Source organism: Coregonus lavaretus, assembly GCF_964263955.1.
Source record: "Coregonus lavaretus genome assembly, chromosome: 20".
Classification (NCBI taxonomy): domain Eukaryota; kingdom Metazoa; phylum Chordata; class Actinopteri; order Salmoniformes; family Salmonidae; genus Coregonus; species Coregonus lavaretus.
Genome location: NC_140007.1, coordinates 33,596,816 through 33,620,267, shown reverse-complemented (window position 1 = coordinate 33,620,267; position 23,452 = coordinate 33,596,816). Strand labels below are relative to the sequence as shown.

General features: G+C 44.3%; 1 protein-coding gene across 2 annotated transcripts in view; it reads right to left on the bottom strand.

Annotated features, from left to right (window-relative positions):
• LOC311147855 (uncharacterized protein) overlaps positions 1 to 21,613 on the bottom strand; it is a 38,822-nt gene extending 17,209 nt beyond the window's left edge. For both annotated transcript variants that reach the window (XM_084184669.1, XM_084184670.1), the window contains exons 1-2: positions 21,392 to 21,613; positions 1,547 to 1,675 (exon numbers count right to left, since the gene is read on the bottom strand). In XM_084184669.1, the coding sequence (XP_084040795.1) occupies positions 1,547 to 1,675; positions 21,392 to 21,473 (211 nt within the window). In that variant the 5' untranslated portion in view covers positions 21,474 to 21,613. The remainder of the gene's footprint in view (positions 1 to 1,546; positions 1,676 to 21,391) is intronic.
• Between the last annotated feature and the right edge of the window lie 1,839 nt (positions 21,614 to 23,452).

Genomic DNA, 23,452 nt, shown 5'->3' with positions numbered 1-23,452 from the left:
CCAGTACCCCTTTATATAGCCTCCCTACTGTTATTTCACATTGACTCTGTACCAGTACCCCTTTATATAGCCTCACTATTGTTATTTCACATTGACTCTGTACCAGTACCCCTTTATATAGCCTCGCTACTGTTATTTCACATTGACTCTGTATCAGTACCCCTTTATATAGCTCCTGAGTGGCGCAGTGGTCTAAGGCACTGCACCGCAGTGCTAACTGTGCCACTAGAGATCCTGGTTCCTGGTTCGAATCCAGGCTCTGTCGCAGCCGGCCGCGACCGGGAGACTCATGGGCGGCGCACAATTGGCCCAGCGTCGTCCAGGGTAGGGGAGGGAATGGCCGGCAGGGATGTAGCTCAGTTGATAGAGCATGGCGTTTGCAACGCCAGGGTTGTGGGTTCGATTCCCACGGGGGGCCAGTATAAAAATATATGTATTCACTAACTGTAAGTCGCTCTGGATAAGAGCGTCTGACTAAAATGTAATGTAAATGTAAATATAGCCTCACTACTGTTATTTCACATTGACTCTGTACCAGTACCCCTTTATATAGCCTCGCTACTGTTATTTCACATTGACGCTGTACCAGTACCCCTTTATATAGCCTCACTACTGTTATTTCACATTGACTCTGTACCAGTACCCCTTTATATAGCCTCACTACTGTTATTTCACATTGACTCTGTACCAGTACCCCTTTATATAGCCTCACTACTGTTATTTCACATTGACTCTGTACCAGTACCCCTTTATATAGCCTCCCTACTGTTATTTCACATTGACTCTGTACCAGTACCCCTTTATATAGCCTCACTACTGTTATTTCACATTGACTCTGTACCAGTACCCCTTTATATAGCCTCCCTACTGTTATTTCACATTGACTCTGTACCAGTACCCCTTTATATAGCCTCGCTACTGTTATTTCACATTGACGCTGTACCAGTACCCCTTTATATAGCCTCGCTACTGTTATTTCACATTGACGCTGTACCAGTACCCCTTTATATAGCCTCACTACTGTTATTTCACATTGACTCTGTACCAGTACCCCTTTATATAGCCTCACTACTGTTATTTCACATTGACTCTGTACCAGTACCCCCTTTATATAGCCTCGCTACTGTTATTGTACTGCTGCTCTTTAATTATTTTTTATTGTTTTATTTTTACTTATCTCTTTTTTACTTAACACTTATTTTTCTTAAAACTGCATTGTTGGTTAAGGGCTTGTAAGTAAGCATTTCACTGTAAGGTCTACACCTGTTGTATTCGGCGCATGTGACAAATACAATTTGATTTGATTTGTTTTAAATGTTATGAATGGGTGTGATGTAATTCACTTATAGATGAGTGACCGATGGCTAATGAAAAGGTATTACTGTCATACTGTACCTTACATTCAGTTGCCATGTAATTTTAATTGTGTAATTAGAGCCAATCTCAAAACATGATGACCTGTTGTCATCTCCTGATCCTCCATATCATAACTACTGACTTCAGCTTTGATCTGGACTTTTGGACAGGGATGTTATTAATGTCTTACCTGTGACTACAGAGCTGTAGGTTGCGTCTGTGAGTACTGTTGTATCAGCTGCTCCAGTGCTGGGAACATCTGTGGTGCCCGTTTCAGGTACAGCAGAGGCATCAGTGGGGTAATCTCCTTGAACTCCATCTGAGAGAGAGAAACAAACATGAATCAATACAGTAGACCTGATACTGCCCCACTGTTCAGAGCTTAGTGCAACCTTACCTTGCGACCTTAGTGCAACCTTACCTTGCAATCTTAGTGCAAGGCCTTTCTATCCTGTAATGATTGCAAAGCATGTCAAACAATCAATGAAATGGAAAAGCAAAGACTGGTTTTGCTTCACATGGGCTAGTGCCAGAATTATACTAACCCTTCCACTGAAGGGAGCGCTCAAAGTTGATTTAGTGTTCCTCTCCTTTCATACGGTAGCTCTGCACTGTGGTAACTTACTGTTGGAGCCCGGCTGTAGGTCTAGGTCTCAGTGTCAACACCTAGTGCTAACAGAGCCACACGCTCCAGATCCAGAAGGCTAATCTGTGGGATGAGTTTTGGCACATGGATGGTGTGTTTGTGTGACTGTGGTCCGGGGGTGGAGGGCAGGTTAACACTGCCTGGCCCCTATGACCGACACCCTGTGCCACAGCCCCCCCGACGCCCCCTGACGATGAACCAATTCGGCCTGTTTGCTCAGTCACCCTAGGTAATTAATGGCCGAAGTGTGTGGTACTGCCCTCTCCACAGCCTGCACAAATAAACCCTGCTCTCCAAGGTCACAACCCCTGACTCTACACCAATCCTCAGGGAAAGATCACATTTCTAAAGTAAGATCGGGTAGCCTTGCAGGCAGTGCAAGGGAAGAATAGATGTTGATAAAGTCAAGGGAAACTGTAAGAAAATGTTTATCCATGTGAGGTCAATGGGGGTCAATGGTTTATATTTTATTATGTTTTGATGTTGTTATTGGAGTCTACACTTTTTTCAAAGATAACTGGTTGGGCAGATGTGCTACAGTGTATGAGCTGACATTCTAGAGCCCAGTATTCCCAGAGTCCAAACTCATTATCACCAAGGCTCCAGAATGCAGGCTAACGCTCCATCTGATAGGACTGGCCCAGCTCCACGAGCGTTAATACCCCTCTTCTGGTTACACTGACACAAAGACAGACACGTGTTCCTTTACTCTAACACAGCTTCAACGACTCATTGTCTCACTACTGTGTTTATCTCAGGGTGTACAAGTTGTCAAAGCAGGTTTACTGAGATATGGTACATGAACATAACCACTGTTTTCTGGGCACTGGCTAAATGATGTAAACTTCTATGTCATGTAGTATTCAGATACTTATCTATGGCCACAACCCTAAAAGTTGCCAAAACTCTGTTTTGCAAAACACATTACATTTAAAAATCATCTTTGTATGGCTAACCGTCACTGACTTTACAGTGCAAGTTAACAGTTTAAACCATAGAAATATAATGAATAGAACGGGGTTGGAAGCTCTAACCCTGGCAATTTGACTGGTAAACTCATGGGTACACTCAGAATGGATGCTGGTATTGTGATAAAAAAATGTCCATGGTACTTTGGAATGTTCTATCAACTGATACTCTGAGTCGATATTCACGTAATAATAAGGAATGACCTTCGACCACGCCCAGAAATTGGGAAAAACATTATTTCCCATTGACCCCCTAGTGTAAAAGAGCCAACATCGTCGTAGATTGTTTTGTTATACAGAAATAACAAAACATGCCGATAAGCTGCTGTGTTGTTCAGTGGACATGTAACCATGTAAAAAACCTGACCTGCGGTTCCTAATGCTCCCACATAGGGAAATAGAGCATGTGAGAAGAGCCCTGACAATTTAGATAGTTTGAACAGGGAGTACAGGAGGCTAAAAAGAGATTTTGGCTTGGAAAAGTTGAATATTTGCAGAAGGAGTCGGGTAATTGGTTAAGGGAGGAGGATTGGAGGGAAAGAGAGAGGAGGTTGAAAAGACTGAGGATAGGTTTGAATATGTTGAAGCTAGCAATAACAACGGAGAGGGTATGTCGAGGAAGATTGGTGTCAAGTTCAAACAGAGGGAGCTGGATGCCAGTTCGAGTTCTGGAGGTGAAATGGAAGGGGTAGAAGGTGTTGTGAGGAGCTCGGAGGCCGAGCCTTGCATTGATAAAGATACGTTTGGTCGAGTGGGAGTGACATTTTTTGAGAAAATGGATCCTTGACTTTTGGCGGATCTATTTGTGGTTTAAGTGTGGGTGGGAAAGGAGTTGGGTGCAGTTGAATCAGTGAAGGTAACCTGTAGTGTACTTGTGATATTTGTTTGTGTTATACCACGGCTAAGGGTTGTTCTTATGCACGACGCAATGCAGAGTGCCTGGATACAGCCCTTAGCTGTGGTATATTGGCCATATACCACAAACCCTCGAGGTGTCTTATTGCTATTATAAACTGGTTACAAACATAATTAGAACAGTAAAAATAAATGTTTTGTCATACCCGTAGTATACGGTCTCATATACCAGAGCTTTCAGCCAATCGGCATTCAGTGCTCGACCCACCCAGTTTATAATATCTAATACCGACTGGGACTATGGTTTTACCATGGTAATGTAGAATGTTCATTCAAATTATGCTAACTGATGTGGCTCATGCAATGAAAGGTATTTTTTTTTACGTCAGTTGAGTTGACTCAACAAATCACAGCACAGATTGAAGGTACACTGCTTTTACTTCCTGGCATGGGTACACTCAAAATGGCTGCCAGTCCACCCATTATGCCATCATTGACTTGAATGGAGACACCCTTTCTAATTATTCTATTTCTATGGTTTAACCTCTGAAGGATCTGCCCATTTTTTCAATTTTTGCCTAAAATGACATACCCAAATCTAACTGCCTGTAGCTCAGGACCTGAAGCAAGGATATGCATATTCTTTTTTATTTATTTTTATTTATTTCACCTTTATTTAACCAGGTAAACCAGTTGAGAACAAGTTCTCATTTACAACTGCGACCTGGCCAAGATAAAGCAAAGCAGTGCGATAAAAACAACAACACAGAGTTACATATGGGGTAAAACAAAACAAAGTCAAAAATACAACAGAAATACATATATATACAGTGTGTGCAAATGTAGCAAGTTATGGAGGTAAGGCAATAAATAGGCTGTAGTGCAAAATAATTACAATTAGTATTAACACTGGAATGATAGATGTGCAAGAGATGATGTGCAAATAGAGATACTGGGGTACAAATGAGCAAAATAAATAACAATATAGGGATGAGGTAGTTGGGCGGGCTAATTTCAGATGGGCTGTGTACAGGTGCAGTGATCGGTAAGGTGCTCTGACAACTGATGCTTAAAGTTAATGAGGGAGATAAGTGTCTCCAGCTTCAGAGATTTTTGCAATTTGTTCCAGTCATTGGCAGCAGAGAACTGGAAGGAATGGCGGCCAAAGGAGGTGTTGGCTTTGGGGATGACCAGTGAGATATACCTGCTGGAGCGCAGACTACGGGTGGGTGTTGCTATGGTGACCAATGAGCTAAGATAAGGCGGGGATTTGCCTAGCAGTGATTTATAGATGGCCTGGAGCCAGTGGGTTTGGCGACGAATATGTAGTGAGGACCAGCCAACAAGAGCGTACAGGTCACAGTGGTGGGTAGTATATGGGGCTTTGGAGACAAAACGGATGGCACTGTGATAGACTACATCCAATTTGCTGAGTAGAGTGTTGGAGGCTATTTTGTAAATGACATCGCCGAAGTCAAGGATCGGTAGGATAGTCAGTTTTACGAGGGCATGTTTGGCAGCATGAGTGAAGGAGGCTTTGTTGCGAAATAGGAAACCGATTCTAGATTTAACTTTGGATTGGAGATTCTTAATGTGAGTCTGGAAGGAGAGTTTACAGTCTAACCAGACACCTAGATATTTGTAGTTGTCCACATACTCTAGGTCAGACCCGTCGAGAGTAGTGATTCTAGTCGGGTGGGCGGGTGCAAGCAGCGTTCGGTTGAAGAGCATGCATTTAGTTTTACTAGTGTTTAAGAGCAGTTGGAGGCTACTGAAGGAGTGTTGTATGGAATTGAAGCTCGTTTGGAGTAGAGGTGGATCTGAGAGTCACCAGCAGCAAGAGCGACGTCATTGATATACACAGAGAAAAGAGTCGGCCCAAGAATTGAACCCTGTGGCACCCCCATAGAGACTGCCATAGGTCCAGACAACAGGCCCTCCGATTTGACACATTGAACTCTATCTGAGAAGTAGTTGGTGAACCAGGCGAGGCAGTCATTTGAGAAACCAAGGCTATTTAGTCTGCCAATAAGAATGCAGTGGTTGACAGAGTCGAAAGCCTTGGCCAGGTCAATGAAAACGGCTGCACAGTACTGTCTATTATCGATCGCGGTTATAATATCGTCTAGGACCTTGAGCGTGGCTGAAGTGCACCCATGACCAGCTCGGAAACCGGATTGCATAGCGGAGAAGGTACGGTGGGATTCGAAATGGTCGGTGATCTGTTTGTTGACTTGGCTTTCAAAAACTTTTGAAAGGCAGGGCAGGATGGATATGGGTCTGTAACAGTTTGGATCTAGAGTGTCACCCCCTTTGAAGAGGGGGATGACCGCGGCAGCTTTCCAATCTCTGGGGATCTCAGACGTTACGAAAGAGAGGTTGAACAGGCTAGTAATAGGGGTTGCGACAATTTCGGCGGCTAGTTTTAGAAAGAAAGGGTCCAGATTGTCTAGCCCAGATGATTTGTAGGGGTCCAGATTTTGCAGCTCTTTCAGAACATCAGCTGTCTGGATTTGTGTGAAGGAGAAGCGGGGGGGGGGGGGGGGGGGGGGGGGGAGCATGGGCAAGTCATGGTATTCTTGATACCATTTGAAAGGGAACACTTTGAAGTTTGTGGAAATTTGAAATTAATGTAGGAGAATATAACACATTAGATCTGGTAAAAGATAATACAAACAAAAAAACATGTGTTTTTATCATCTTTGAAATGAAAGAAAAAGGCCACAATATAATATTGCAGTTTAGGCCCAATTTAGATTTTGGACACTAGATGGCAGCAGTGTGTGTGCAAAGTTTCAGATTGATCCAGTGTAACATTGCAATACTGGACTATTTTGTCTGCCCAAATGTGCCGAATTGGTCAATTGATACATAACTATAGAGAACATTCAAAAATGATATGGTAATACAAAATGTAAGTTTACACACTCCCAGGAATGTCATACATGATGGATCGTTAGCTTATACACTAACTTTCACACATCTAGATGGCTGGGCTTGGTGGGTGTGGAGCCAGAGACAGCAGGGGTTCAAACTGTAGAACCAGTTCCTACATTTGAATATAAAAATTGATTGTATCAAACAACTATGCTAAATTTTATCTATTGGATCCTTAGGATGACAAATCAGAGCAAGATTGCTGAATGTAAGTACATCATTTACCTTCAGAGGTGAATGTATCAAACCAGTTGCCGTGATAAGTTTTTTGTTGTTGTGCACTCTCCTCAAACAATAGCATGGTATTTTTTCACTGTAAATTGGACAGTGCAGTTAGATTCACAAGAATTTAAGCTTTCTGCCCATATAAGACATGTCTATGTCCTGGAAAGTTTGCTGTTACTTACAACAGTCATGCTCATCACATTAGCGCACGTTTGCTCAACCGTCCTGTATACGGGACACCGATCCCGTAGAGGTTAAACACTGCCTGATGTGTGTGGAAACAAATGTGGTTTGTAAAGCCCTATAACTGGAACAATTATCATCTTCCCAACGCTACGGCATAATCACAGAGCTCATGAGCACACCACAACACATTATTTATCAAATCACCACAAACCATCAACACATTCTAGTGGATGTTAACTTCCTTTTTCTTCTATTGTGAGGATACATTTTAAATTTGAACATACTGAAAACCACAGATGAGAGGATGTTAGCCAACGTCTTTGTAAGGATGTTAGCTACCAAGCATTATCAACAAGTTTGAAGCATTACCTCAATATTTCCAATGATTAATAGCTGCCAGGTGGCCACCGTGATAGTGTGTGTCCAGAGCTGCACACTAAGCCCTGTAAAATGTGCTACACTTCCCTCCTGCAGTGCACTTTATCTTGACAGCAAGCGGCAGCGCCAACCAAGGCATTGGAGATTATGCAGAGCATGTCATAGATTTTAATTGGCTTAGCTGGGCATAAATCCTCAATGTTTTTAAGTGTTATTAAAAGACCCTAGCTAACTCCCTTTGGCCCTGAGATAACACATTTATTGATACAGTAATTCTGAATAAGAATGCACAGCTAAACTTCCAAGATCTAGCAATCAAACCCCCCTACCTCATCACTCACCTCATATGTAGGCCTTCACATGTTGATACCTTCCTATTAACACTCACATGCTCAAGATGTTAAAACTTATTTTCATGTCTGCATGCATACTGTACTGTACACGTCCTTGAATGCACTAACAAAATAACCCTGGAATGCAATAACAAAATACAAATGTATAGTCTTGCAATGAGATACTTACAGTATATATATATTTTTTAAGCGGGTAGATCAGCTTTAATATTGCAGATAGATTGTAACTTCCATCAATGTAATTGTCTGCCTCACTTCCAATCCCCCATATGTTTTTTTCCCTCGCAAATATATATATGTATTTATGTGTATGTATGTATGTATATATATATATATATATATATGTATGTATATATATATATATATATATATATATATATACACATACATACATACACATACATATACATACATATATATACATATCCTTTAAAAAATATATTTCCCTTTACTACTTTCCAACCCCACCACCCCTTCCCTAATTGGAGTAAACTAGTGAACAACAATGCTTAGGCCTCTACTTCCAGCTTATACATACTATATACATTTTATGGACACAGTCAATTTTACAATAATTCAATTTTGTTTGTTTTTACTCCTGAACCTCCTCTACCCTCAACCTCTCTGATCATTTTCATGATGTCCATCCGGTTTGCTTCTATATGCCATATCCTTCTAACTGTGCTCTTTCACAAAAGCTCTCAACCTATAACCTATATACTTATTATGGACACAGTATGCTTTACATTAGTTATCTCATTGTTATTAGTTGTTGTTAGTTGTTATTAGTCCCATCCTTCAACTCCATTCAACACCACCCATCTATCTCTTAACACCATCCATACAGTATGTCTCTTTGCTGATTGTTGGACCTCTCTCTCTGTACTCCAGTAGGTTATACAGTCAAATGCTTCCTTGGCCAGTGATGATTGGAGGGGAAAAGCTGTTTATGGCGTCAGCCTTTTTAGCTCCTCTGAAGGTATTAATCATGCTTTTAATGTGTTCCCCTGTCTCTACATACACATCCAACCTCTGGCCTATCTCTGCACAGCATCAGCCCTGGCCTGGGCAGCATGACAGGGGTTTACACTTGATGTGATGCTTTACACACACACACACGTACACACACAAACACACACACAAACACACACACACACACACACACACACACACACACACACACACACACACACACACACACACACACACACACACACACACACACACACACACACACACACACACACACAGACAGACAGACAGAGAGCTGAGTGAGAAATCTCACCTACCCCCCAGCCAAGCCAATCCCCTCTGTTATCCCTCACTACACTACCGTGTCAGACCACCACACAAGCCTGCTTTCAGCCCAAACACACAACCACACATGCCCATACTCCACACACAACCACACACACACAGTGGTGTTTTGGGTGCTTTGGAGCATGGAGGCTGGGCACCAGTCAAATACAGCTCCTACCCTATATGAGGCCTCAGTACCCCCAGTACCCTCAGCCTTCCCCAGCCAATACTACTCTGGGTGTTTTAGCCTGTATCACAGTGTGGTGGGGAGGCACGGCCGCCGTAGGCCACTAAATCATGGGTTGCAGTGTGGATGTGATGTGACAGGGGCTTGGTAGTGTGTGACAGCTGAAACGCTGCTTCTATAGCCTGGCTGTGGTCGGAACCATCAACAGCACACTGTGGGCCCATGATACCATAGTAAGTAGTAACGTTCTATGGCCAAATGAGAGGACAACCCATAGAATTACATATAAAATCAATATGGAATAGTGATTTAATAGGATCTCTGTGGGACAGCCACAGACCTGACTGACACACTACAGAGATGTGTCGGTCTGTGGATAATTCTGTTGGGTTGATGTATGGAGAGGACGTGGCTGACATCATGGTTATATTTGCTGAGGGGAGCTGGATATTTTCCCTGGGTGAGGTCACAGACTTGACATACTATAGAGAGTCACACTGTACGTATATCAAGTATCTACACATCCATAAATAAGTGCTATTCCTGGGAGTATGTTATGTATTTCATGACCGTACGCTGTCGTTTTTATATCGAGCGTTCCCGAAGGTCACAAGGAGTAAATAGTATTTATAAATCGCAGGTCATCCTAACGATGAGCTACCACTCTAGCTAAAAATGCACACACCCACAAATGCGCAGACCGGAAAACGTAGGTACCTTCATAAACACATAGGCTTTTCTCCAATGAAACTCCCCTGTTGGAGCTGACAACCCTGAAGGACAGTGGTGAGAGCAGTTCTCTGTATTGGCCCTGTTGCCACAGGAAACCAACCATGGTGGAGTGGGGAGCGAGGAAATGGAGGGAGAGAGAGAGGGATTATAAGCGGGAGGAGGGAGGGGAGGTGTCTCTTATCATTAATTTACGTGTGTTGATGTCTGTATGAAAGCCAGATCCCACATTTGGTTTTGCTTCCCAACCAGCCAGGCAACCTCCCTTTGGTCCCTCTAGCTCATCAGAGAGAGAGGGGCCCTCTAAACCTCCCCTAACCCACACACACTGAGTGAGCCAGGAGGATTGTGTCTGGACTAGAGAGAGTTATACACATTCATCTATTAGCCCATAATTGTTGATGGCTGCTCTTTTCACGGTTCATTTCATTACACATATGCACAGCGGTACACCAACTTGGTCTCAAAACATTTCGTATTATTCTGTATGTAAATCCAAGATACTCCATTTAGTATGATATGTTATGTTTCGTATAGTACTGTATGTATTAATCCGTGGATGTCCATCACCCATTTCATATGATATTTTACGAATTACAATTTGTATTATATGTTACAAATTACAATTCGTATTGTTACGAATTTGCAAAACGTACAGTATGTTACGAATTTGAAAACGTACTATAGGTTACAAATTTGAAAAACGTATGATATGTTACGAATTCTAGCTAGGTGGCTAACGTTAGCTAGGTGGCTAACGTTAGCTAGGCTAGGATTTAGGGTTAGGGGTTAGGGTTAAGGTTAGGATTTAGGATAAGTTTAGGGTTAGGGTTAGGGGAAGAGTTAGCTAAAATGGTTAGGGGAAGGGTTAGCTAACATGCTAAGCAGTTGCAAAGTAGCTAAAAAGTAGTAAGTAGTTGAAAAGTTGCTAATTACCTAAAATGCTAAAGTTGCCCGTGATGAGACTTGCAACCTTTGGGTTGCTAGACGTTCGCGTTATACGCCCACCCCCACCAACCACCCTACTTTTGTTTTTGCCTTAAGTATCCATCTGTCTTATGTAACCATACCAAACGTAACATATCATACTAATTTGTATCCGGGATTTATGTTTACTATGTTACGTCTAGTCTATGAGACCAGGCTGGGTACACAGACAAGTAAACTATTAGTGGAACTTCAACCAAAGCATCAGTAAATCCAAGCAAGCTGTTCTCTTTTTCCTTGTTGAACTGGAGGACAGATTATAACAGTGTGAGTTTAAGATGTGACTTTGGCCCTGGGTCTGTGTATGTCCAGCTCCTTTCAGGACAGGGTCCAGGTCCGTCCTCTTCACAGCCCTATCCAGCCCCTGTAGAGAGCGTTTCCTGGCCCCTCATTGATGTCATCATGGCACCAATGGAACAGATTGTCTCATTGTGCTCATGAGCAGCTCGGGTCTCCAAAAAGAAACGCATAAAGTGTGGTTGCCAGATTTGTACGAGTGCAGAAGGGAAAAATGGCAAGATGATCATTTGTTTGCTCCGCACTGCTACAGCACGTGGCAGAGTAGTGGAGTGAGGCTGTGGCTAGTTACCCAAAACCACTGGGAACACACACACACACAGAGTAGACATGTGACAGGAACCAGGCCAGGTGATGACAGCTCTGAGTAAAACCTCTGTGTGATCACAACAGGACCAACGGAAACATAGAGACATCTTGAAAAGCTCACCTAATGGAAGAGGTCATGGAGAACAGTGGAAAGTGCCATTCATGCCCCAGTGCAGCACTAGAAAATTAACCAGTGTGTGTCTCCATATCCCCAGGAGGGTCTAAGGAGGATGTGACTTTTGCCATTTGGCTGCTGTAACTGATCTGGCTTAGGGGGCCAGAACTCAGCTGACTCCCCAGCCCAGCCTACCCCACCCCATCCAGGAGCAATGTTGTGTGGAGAGATCAACAAGCTGTGTGGTATCATGTTTAATCTGCACCACATCTTTCTGCTTTCAACAATGACTTAATTACAGACCATTTAACCCTGATTTAATGGGCACTTTTGTAGACGCTCGCTCTCGGTATAAGAGAGTCTAAAAACGTACTAAAATGACATGTAAATATTGTGACGTTTTTGATGATTTACTATGAAGACGTCTATATTCTCACTTACTCACTGTGTCCCTGTGTCCTCCTTTTTCCTTCTGCACTTCCTTCTGAAACCTTTTCCCATTGCGATAGCCATCTCTGCCCCTTCCTGTTTTCCCAGCATAAGGGATGCAGGGCGGGCAAGGAGAACAGAGGCTGAACCAAAACAAACATCTCTACACTGAATTAAAGGGGCAGACAGAGAGCAGGGGACGAAAGTCCTGTTGCATGGCCTCTCTAACCTCTGTAATTAGGGCCTGGTTCTTCTCTGGGGAGGGCTGGGGATGTGGCCTGGTCTGGCCTATTGCAGGGTTGGGTCCTGGGGGCCTCCAACAGGGTGGAGTCTAGCCCAGCAGATGTCAGTCTCCCTGGGGAACCCTGGTCCGTCTCTCTCCCTGGCCCTGCCTAGTCTCAGGGAGATGATCAGGAGCCCCTTGACGTCATGCAGCCACTCAGAGACAGACAGGCCTCAGGCTCAGCCTACAGCCTGGGCTCGCCTAGTCTCCCCACCCAGGCCACAGAGACGGCACCTTGGCTGTCACCACCTGCCTGCTGCACCCCTCCAAGCCACAGTCTCTAACTCCCCCACTTCCAGATGTCAGCAGTAGAACCCTGACTTCCCTGACTCTCCTAGGCTAGACTGTCACTTCAGACCCAGGCCAGGGTGGATTTCCTCCAGGCTTCCAGAGCCTCCAGAGAATGCCTGCGGCCAGAGGAATGTACAGGGAGGCTGGACAGGGATCCCATTCCTACTAGTCAGCAGGTCAACTGAGCCCCTCTGTACTGGGACACCTTCCATTAGGTGTCCATGTAGCCTGTAGTAGAACAATGTGGGCACCCCACCACCCCTGTTCTGTTCTATCAGCCTGTAGTAGAACAATGTGGGCACCCCACCACCCCTGTTCTGTTCTATCAGCATGTAGTAGAACAATGTGGGCACCCCACCACCCCTGTTCTGTTCTGTCAGCCTGTAGTAGAACAATGTGGGCACCCCACCACCCCTGTTCTGTTCTGTCAGCCTGTAGTAGAACAATGTGGGCACCCCACCACCCCTGTTCTGTTCTGTCAGCCTGAAACTACAAGACAGCCACACCAGCCTGCCCTGCATGAAGCACTGGCCAGACAAACGGTTTCCCTTGGAACCAAATACAGCTTACAGAGTTTCCTCTCCTGTGACCAGACGGCCAGTCCAAACACCAAACCACAATCTGGAAAAACCTGCATTGGAACAGCCACCGGGTCCCACTCTCTGTCTACATGAAAATAACGTGAGAACTATTTATGCTTCTGAAACCAGGATGGTCACGAAAGTTTACTTTTCGAATCTACCCATGCCCCTCGTTGTTTTTAAACAAAACACGAACGGGGTGACTTTAAAAAAAAATGAATTAGCGACAGACGATGGAACGTTATCCATGCACATCCTTGGACAGGAAATGGCTCTTACGGCACTCGGCACGCTGTGACCTCACTAAGCCTCAGAGCTGAGCAGACTGGGGTCATCAATAACACCCAGAACAGCCAGCAGGCCTCCCACAGAGACACACACACAGCAGGTTCACCAATCACCACACAACGACACAGAGAGAGAGAGCCACCAGTCAAAAGCTAAGGGATAATACTGTCACAGGCATATTACAGTATACTGTAACTGCCACTCTGTTGTGGACTATGCAAAGAATCGATTTCCACGTCTACTGGCTACACATCTGCGATTGAAATCCATTTGAGAGAAAAAAGGCCAGGAGAAGAAACATGGATGAGGCTTTGTTGTTGGTTTAATAAATGGTCTGAAACATGGGTCTGGTATTTCTTCAGCGCTAACAACGCTGTCATCTAAATTTGGACAGGCAGCCCTTCCGTAACATAAAACCTCAGTTTCCTAAATAGACCGTCCATCTCATTACTGAAGGATAGGCCAGGCCTCGTTCCTCCACACCAAGGCTGCGTTCCAAATGGTCTCCTATTCCCTACATAGTGCACTGCTTTTTACCAAGGACTCCGGTCAAAGTAGCCTAGAACACTATATCGGGAATAGGGTGTCATTTGGGACACAGCCCAAATACCAGCTGCTCTGACAGGCTTGTTCTTGGCCTCACAGCTCCCACTGTCAGAACCAAAGCTGCCAGGGCTGTTACTGTTGCTGAGTGCAGATGTTGCTGGATGGCTTCCAACAGCTTTTTGACATCAGAGTAGGGAGAGAAAGGGGAAAGGTTGTGTTAGAGGATATGTAAATGTATAGTTCTCCTCCAATGACTGGTTTTATACAATGGTTTGGATTAAGGAGGGTCGAAGGAAAGGCAGAAAGATGGTGTGAAGAGCAAAAGACAAACTGCCTGGTTAAACTCCCATGAGAACAGAAAGTCCCAGTGCCATCCAAAGCAGGAACAGGATGTAATCTTATGTTTTCAATTAGCCAGCAGCATAAAGAAGGGCCCCAACGACCGAAGCGTTTCTAGCTTAACATTAATTACCAGGAGCAATTACTCTAGTAGTAAAAGGGCCTCAGCCAAGCCTCATTAAAATACCCTTTATTCCCCAGGCTAAATTGTACACACCACCATAAAGAGCCATGCCTCACTCTGCCTTCTCCTGACAAGAATGCCTTGCCTTAGACGACATATACTTGCCATATACTTACTGTTACTGTTATTGTAAACCTGCTGTGGTCTTGTATGCTGACAGTCTGTGACATTACCATGATCTGAGATCTTCCAAACATGAGCTAAGTAAGTTTGTGATAAGCTTTCATCGCTGCCTGAGCTCATGTAACAAGCATGGGTGATGACGCACAGACTCCAAGTCGATGTTTTGAAATTTCCCCTAATTTCAGGGTTATTTATTAGTTTAACTCTGTGTGACTTGAGTCTGGAGGAGTGTTGTCTACAAGCTCCCAAGTGTTTCTGCTCGCTGTCCAAGGTTGCTGTGGTGTGTTGAAATGAAAGAGAACTAGGAGGAGAGGAGAGGGTTGTTGCTCCTCGGGCGAGTCCCAATGGCACCCTATTCCCTATATAGTGCACTACTCTTGACCAGGGCCTTGGTCAAAAGTAGTGCACTATATAGGGAATAGGGTGTCATTTGGGACGCAGTCCTTGTTAAAGCCCCAACAGCTGTAAAACTGCACCAGGGTGCCAGGGGAACATGGAACAAAAAGATTGCTAGAAACAGCCATAATGAGGAGAGGATGATTTGAATGGTAACACACCGTCTGTAATTCATTAAGACTGTTGAGCTGGGTAAATATGGTTGCTAGAGTCCACAGTCTTTTGTATTTGTCCGGTTCATTGTCCTAGAAAGGTAATCATTCTGGGCAATAGTGATTGTGCTTATCCTTGGTTTTGGCGCCTTTTTTAATGAGTTTTCTTTGGAATAGGGTTGATAGAAGCCCAAGCCCAAATGAAGATTTTCTGTTGAATAGAACAGTTCTTTGTGGTGTATGTTGATGTAATCCAGAGTGCGAGGCAATAGAATGGACAAAGGGGAGTGAGAGGTTTTCCTGTCGAACCCTCTAGCCAGATTGACACTGACAAACAAGATGATTTCAACTTTATTTTGACTGGTACCTATTACTTTTTGCAAAACCACTGAGGCAACTGCCAGTTAACTGTAATCCAGCTCTAATTATTTGCTCTCAGAGTCTTTGGACCGTGACTATAGGCCCACGAGGACAGGACACACACCCAACACCCTGCTCTCTCTGACATAAGACAGTCATCTGCCAGACGGTTACGTAAAAAGCCCCACACCCTCCTCTGGATGACGTGAGTCCACGTTAACCATCCTGACTTGGGACTGATGGAATGCTAGTCAATAGCTGAGGGCCATGAGAAAAAAAGAGGCGCAATATTCTGCACTTGTTTATGTTGGCCGGAGATGTTGTTGTCAAAGAGAGCGTTACGGAGTCAAACCATGGAGATATGAAGGGCACAATCTTATCATACAGGGCCTCTCCCCGTTGGTAATGGCATGCCTCTCTCCTTGAATTGAACACAGTCTGCTGTCCATTCGCACAGAACCTATCTCACTCCCCTACTCAGATGTCCAATCAACTAACACATTGTGTCAGTCTTCACTGTGCTGAGTTGTGTGTCCATATTAATTGAGACTTTATGGTTCACACCACCCTGAATGACTGTGCTTTGTATAGCCGGGCGGTCAAAACGTCAATCAAGCGGTTGTCATAGAGACGAAATACTCAGACATGTAAAGGATGTGGTGTGAGGAGAGACAATGATTGGATTCCCCCAAATCATAGGAATGCACAATGTGTCTGTCCCTCTTTCACCCAAGTTGGAATGGTGGCGAATACTTTGGAATACAGACATCACAATGGCTCTTTCTACTGTTCCACAGGACTGAATTAGTGGCACAAATGAAGCAGCACCTGGAGTACCAGCCCAGCCGTGAAATTAAACACGTTCAAGTATTTTTTTCTCTCTCCATATAGCTCTAAAGCTAGCTAGTTTTCCCTCTCTCTACAGAAAGCTAGGGCTCCTCACATTACATTTATTCCAAGTGGCATTGGTATGACATCATGCAGCATTTCTAACCCAGCCCATTTCAGTGCTACATATTTGTGAGTCTACATAACTGCTGAATCAAAGCCACGGGAAACGGGAACATAAACTCAATCAGTGTTTGTGATGAAAGTGCGTAGTTTGAACATCTGGCTTGGATAAGAGTAGAATGTTAGTTCAGCTAAACACTTTCACCATTGAGTTGAGTCATAGAAAGCTTCCCCCTCTCTGTCTTCCTCTCTTTTTTCTCTTCGTCGCTCTCTCACTCTTTTGATCTCTCCTTGTCTGTCTCAGTCAGTGGCTGACACCTCTAAAAATGGTTTGCGTTGGCATTCCTGCTCTAACATCTGAGCCCTACATGTACCATTGGAATGCATGGCCTTCCGTTGTCAGGTGCGTAGGAGCCCTAATGGCTACACAGAGGCTCCCATCTCAGTTACCATAGCCATGCTGCAACTGCTGTCGATGACGGCTCAACTGTAACTGTAGCCTCCAACTGTAACTCACCACAGTGGAGCTCTAGTGTCTGGGGGTCATGTGGTTGGCCTCAACGTTTGCTCCCCAGATGCAGGCTTTGCATGCTATGCTGCTATCAGACTATCCACAAACAGGCATATTTGTATGAAAGATAAGCCCAGTGGCCCCTGGGAAATGAGTTTATTGATTTCCAGCTATATCCAGAGGCCTGTACTGTATGGTTAATGTTTGGCTCTTCTGAGTAGAAGCACAAAGATGGTTCTTTAATAGAACCCTGGAATCAGCTGTTCTCCTCTCATTCCCTCTCTGGGCTAATGACATCACTGGCCCTAAATCCACTGTGTCATTGATTAAACCTTATCCACAGCAATTACCCTCCTAGAACAAGACCACAACTGTCCTCTGGACTGATGCTGGATTCATCAACACACCAAGACATGATAAAAAAAACCTCCCCAATATATAGACAATGTTAACTGGCCGTGAAACATTAAAGTAGTCTTCTTCTGGAGAATAATGAATATTGACTTCATGGAACTTGACCTCCAACCTCTTTATGTCTGAACAGCCAGACAGCTGTAGTTTAGAAAAGTGGCAGAAAAGGGGGGATATTGGGGGCAGATATGGGACACAGGGCCTCTTTAGACTTATCAGGGGCCTAAATATCTTTACATTATTTCAAAATCAGTACCAACAGCACCAACAAAATAAACCAGTCATCTAGGCCGTACACACACAACTGAATCACCCTGGTAACCATCTACAGCTGATTATGTTCCAGGGTTTGGCAGAGATTTTCCAATGTTGTGTTCCAATACCTTATGCTGACCATTCCTTGGGAAATTCACATAGCAGTGCCGGTGGCACACAAGTGTCAACTATGTAGCAGGTGAGTGTGATCGGTGGAGTGTGATTGGCTGCGGTCTGGAATGGAGGACGAGATAGGGAGGATTTGTGGCAACACCCCTGTGCTATTCTCAAAGTGAAACCCAAGAGCTGTTAACCTGAACAGGAATGGGAAACTTTCTACTTATGTAAGGGTCTTATTTCAAACAATTTCACAATATTAATCTAAATAGTTAATAGTTAGTTGAACATCTAATAACCATTTGTAAGGAGACTCTCCAAATAAAGTGTAACTAAATAGCCTACAATTAAAGGCATAGGAAAAGCACAATACATGTACAGTGAGGGAAAAAAGTATTTGATCCCCTGCTGATTTTGTACGTTTGCCCACTGACAAAGAAATGATCAGTCTATAATTTTAATGCTAGGTTTATTTGAACAGTGAGAGACAGAATAACAACAAAATAATCCAGAAAAACGCACGTCAAAAATGTTATAAATTCATTTGCATTTTAATGAGGGAAATAAGTATTTGACCCCCTCTCAATCAGAAAGATTTCAGTCTCCCAGGTGTCTTTTATACAGGTAACGAGCTGAGATTAGGAGCACACTCTTAAAGGGAGTGCTCCTAATCCCAGTTTGTTACCTGTATAAAAGACACCTGTCCACAGAAGCAATCAATCAATCAGATTCCAAACTCTCCACCATGGCCAAGACCAAAGAGCTCTCCAAGGATGTCAGGGACAAGATTGTACACCTATACAAGGCTGGAATGGGCTACAAGACCATCGCCAAGCAGCTTGGTGAGAAGGTGACAACAGTTGGTGCGATTATTTGCAAATGGAAGAAACACAAAATAACTGTCAATCTCCCTCGGCCTGGGGCTCCATGCAAGATCTCACATCGTGGAGTTGCAATGATCATGAGAACGGTGAGGAATCAGCCCAGAACTACACGGGAGGATCTTGTCAATGACCTCAAGGCAGCTGGGACCATAGTCACCAAGAAAACAATTGGTAACACACTACGCCGTGAAGGACTGAAATCCTGCAGCGCCCGCAAGGTCCCCCTGCTCAAGAAAGCACATATACAGGGCCGTCTGAAGTTTGCCAATGAACATCTGAATGATTCAGAGGAGAACAGGGTGAAAGTGTTGTGGTCAGATGAGACCAAAATCGAGCTCTTTGGCATCAACTCAACTCGCCGTGTTTGGAGGAGGAGGAATGCTGCCTATGACCCCAAGAACACCATCCCCACCGTCAAACATGGAGGTGGAAACATTATGCTTTGGGGGTATTTTTCTGATAAGGGGACAGGATAACTTCACCGCATCAAAGGGACTATGGACGGGGCCATGTACCATCAAATCTTGGGTGAGAACCTCCTTCCCTCAGCCAGGGCATTGAAAATGGGTCGTGGGTGGGTATTCCAGCATGACAATGACCCAAAACACACGGCCAAGGCAACAAAGGAGTGGCTCAAGAAGAAGCACACTAAGGTCCTGGAGTGGCCTAGCCAGTCTCCAGACCTTAATTCCATAGAAAATCTGTGGAGGGAGCTGAAGGTTTGAGTTGCCAAACGTCAGCCTCGAAACCTTAATGACTTGGAGAAGATCTGCAAAGAGGAGTGGAACAAAATCCCTCCTGAGATGTGTGCAAACCTGGTGGCCAACTACAAGAAACGTCTGACCTCTGTGATTGCCGACAAGGGTTTTGCCACCAAGTACTAAGTCATGTTTTGCAGAGGGGTCAAATACTTATTTCCCTCATTAAAAGGCAAATCAATTTATAACATTTTTGACATGTGTTTTTCTGGATTTTTTTGTTGTTATTCTGTCTCTCACTGTTCAAATAAACCTACCATTAAAATTATAGACTGATCATGTCTTTGTCAGTGGGCAAACGTACAAAATCAGCAGGGGATCAAATACTTTTTTCCCTCACTGTATCTCTGTTTCACATTAAGATTCATCTTAATGTGCCTTTCTAATGTGCCTTGCGCATGTATAAAGCGCATGTTCCTTTCCACTTTAGAGTAAGGACCTTTTCCCCTTTAAAGTAACGTTAAGCCCTTCACTGTTTATTTCCATCCTTCTGGTTAGTCTGGCATAGAGTTAATTTTTTACTATTCCAGTGCCCAGATGAGACACTATGGAGTTCTGGAGAAGTCATCACACAGACCGAACCAACACCAGTCCCACCAGTCTCATCTTCAAACCATAACATCACCATGCATTTATCATCTATATTAACAGACTTAACAGTGTGGCTTGGATCTGACTGCTGAACCTTCCACTCACACCTTCCCAACATGAGGAAAAGAGAGGTACCCTTATAAACAGAAATAACCACCACACACACACACACACACACACAGTTTGACAGTTTCCACCACCTAAGGGGCGTCATCTTGGGGATGTAATTTTACTCCCTGCTGAATCAACAGATAATGTATGGTCACTTCCCCATAGCTCTCTCACGCACATCCATCCATTCTTCCCACCCATCCTGCTGGCTAATTGTGTAAACATGCTGCATCTTCATAGGACAAGCAGGAATCAAACACAGGATGAGCTTCCTTCTCCTATTAAACATCTGGAAACACAGATGGAAAGGCCCCCAAACACACTGCGAAGATCAAATTGAACTTCCAGAAGTATATTTCCCAATTTAAAAATATTTAATCGGAGTAAAAGCTGCCTGATGGACCTGAATTTTTCTGAAATGAGCAGAGCCTGTTTTAGAAAGAGCGGGAGTTCCATCCATCCACACACATACACACACACATACACACACACACACACACACACACACACACACACACACACACACACTGCTTTCAGGATGTAGTCCATCATTATTTTTAACGGCAACTTTCCCCTTTGTGTCGGCTGGCCACCCCCACAACTTTTTACCAGCCCTAAACTCATAAAATCTCCAAGCTGCCTCATGTCACACCAAAATAACAAAAGCATTACAAAACTCACTTGTGAAAAAGCCACATGTAATTTAAGATCATTTAAACAACATTATGGAACATTTTATTGGCATGTTCACCTCTCAGGGTAAAGTTTAAGTTAGGAATTCATGTTGCACATGCTACTTGCTCACAAACACTCCCTTGGCTTGCTATACCTGGGTCATCTAACTCTCTCCTACTTTTCTCAGAGTCAGTCAGGTTTAGGTTTATTGAGGTACCATGCTTAGAGTTAGCTTACTAGAGTTATCCATTGTTCAAGATTGAGCATGTAAGACACAGATAACTTCAGAGCCATGAGGTAGAGAGGTGTAAAGAGATGTAGTACTCACTGTGTAGGAGCAGAGCACAGAGAACCAGGGCTAGAGTCACCCCTCTCCAGGACCCATTCATTCTTCTCATGGACACAGCCATTCTCCAGTCCTTTGTGAGCGCAGCCGGTGTGTGTGTTTGTGTTTCCCTGTAGGAGTGTGTGTGAGAGAAAGAGGGCGCTGAGTAAGTGAGTGTGTGAGCGCTGGGGGAGTCTGTGTGTGTTTCCTGTGAATGCTCGCAGAGCGGGACAGACTGGCAGGATAAAGCGTGGCTTGTGTTCCTCTGGTTTTATATGGCCCCTCTCCTTTGCGCTCTCTCTCTCTCTCTCTCTCTCTCTCTCTCTCTCTCTCTCTCTCTCTCTCTCTCTCCCCTCTCTCTCCCCACCCCCCCTCTCTCTCTCCCGCTCCCTCTTCTTTCTCCACACCCCTTTTCTCACTGGTTGGGTTTAACCCCTCTTCTCAAGGCAGCTGGTCCTCCTAGTGTGTGTAAGAAAGAGAGTGTGTAAGAATGCGAGTCAGTGAGTGAGCAGAGCGTATTGTAGTAAGTTTGTGTGAGTGCAATGGTAATATAATGCTGGTGTGACTTGAGTATCGAGCCATCTGTCTGTCTGAGGCGTACATCATTAGTACACATTTGTTGAAAACTAAGTAAATTCACATCAGGCTTTACGATACCACAAGTGAACTAGCACCTCAGCTGTATATTTGGAGTTGACCCCAACCATGACTCGCTGTCCCCCTGAGTACCTAATTGAGACATCCCAGTCCCAGGCAGCCTGCTGGCTCTGGCTCGTCTGATAGGCTGAGAGAGGTTCTGCTTTGAAGATGCCCCTGGTAAACAGGAAGCGCTCCCCCCTGGTCTCGTCTGCCTACCTGCTTCATATTGTGCTGCATAGCTGAGAGGCCTGTAAAAGCGCATGGTATCACGCACATTGCTGTGCCGTGCCTGGGCTTTAGTGTGTCCCTGGACTGGTGAGTCAGAATTATACTGGGATGAGTCATCCACTGAACCCCACACACACACAGCTGCTTACACTTGGAGCTGGGATGTATAGCTGCCATTTTACGGACTACTGACCAATTATGTTTTTTGTAAACAATGTTTCCACCATCGTTTCCTATGACCGAAAAGAGCTTCTGGACATCAGAACAACGATCACTAACCTCGATTTGGACTGCTCACTCCAGACCAGGCCCTAATCCCTGACACTCTGAAGAGGAAAAGACGACGATGAGACAGCCTATAGGGAGGAGGTCAGAGACCTGGCAGTGTGGTGCCAGGACAACAACCTCTCCCTCAACGTCAGTGTGACAATGGAGCTGATTGTGGACTACAGGAAACGGACGGCCAAGCATGCCTCCATTCACATCGACGGGCTGGAGTGGAGCTCGTCGAAAGCTTCAAGTTCCTCGGTGTCCACATCACTAAGTATCTATCATGGTCCAAACACACCAACACAGTCATGAAGAGGGCACGACCACACCCTTAGGAGGCTGAAAATATTTGGCATGGGCCCTCAGATACTCTAAAAGTTATACCGCTGCACCATCGAGAGCATCCTGACTGGCTGCATCCCCGCTCTGTTAATTATTTATGCATAGTCACTTTAACTCTACCCACATGTACATATTACCTCAACTAGCCGGTGCCCCCGCACATTGACTCTGCACCGGTACCCCCCTGTATATAGCCTCCCTACTGTTATTTTATTTTACTTCTGCTCTTTTTTTCCCAACACTTTTTTGTTGTTGTTGTTTTATTTTACTTTTTTATAAAAAAATAAATGCATTGTTGGTTAAGGGCTGTAAGTAAGCATTTCACGGTAATGTATACACCTGTTGTATTCGGCGCATGTGGCAAATAACATTTACAGTTTTTCTCAATTGCTAAAACACTAAACCCTATTGTCTGAACCAAATGCTCAGTTGCCTGAACCCACTGATTGAATCAATCACTCTTTTGGCAAAACCATAAGCACTTTTCACCTGTTTAGACATAACTTGCCAACACATTTTCATTGTGATGCACCCGTGCTGCATAATGGTGAGCACAGGTGACAAAAGTCAAACACAATTAGAGCA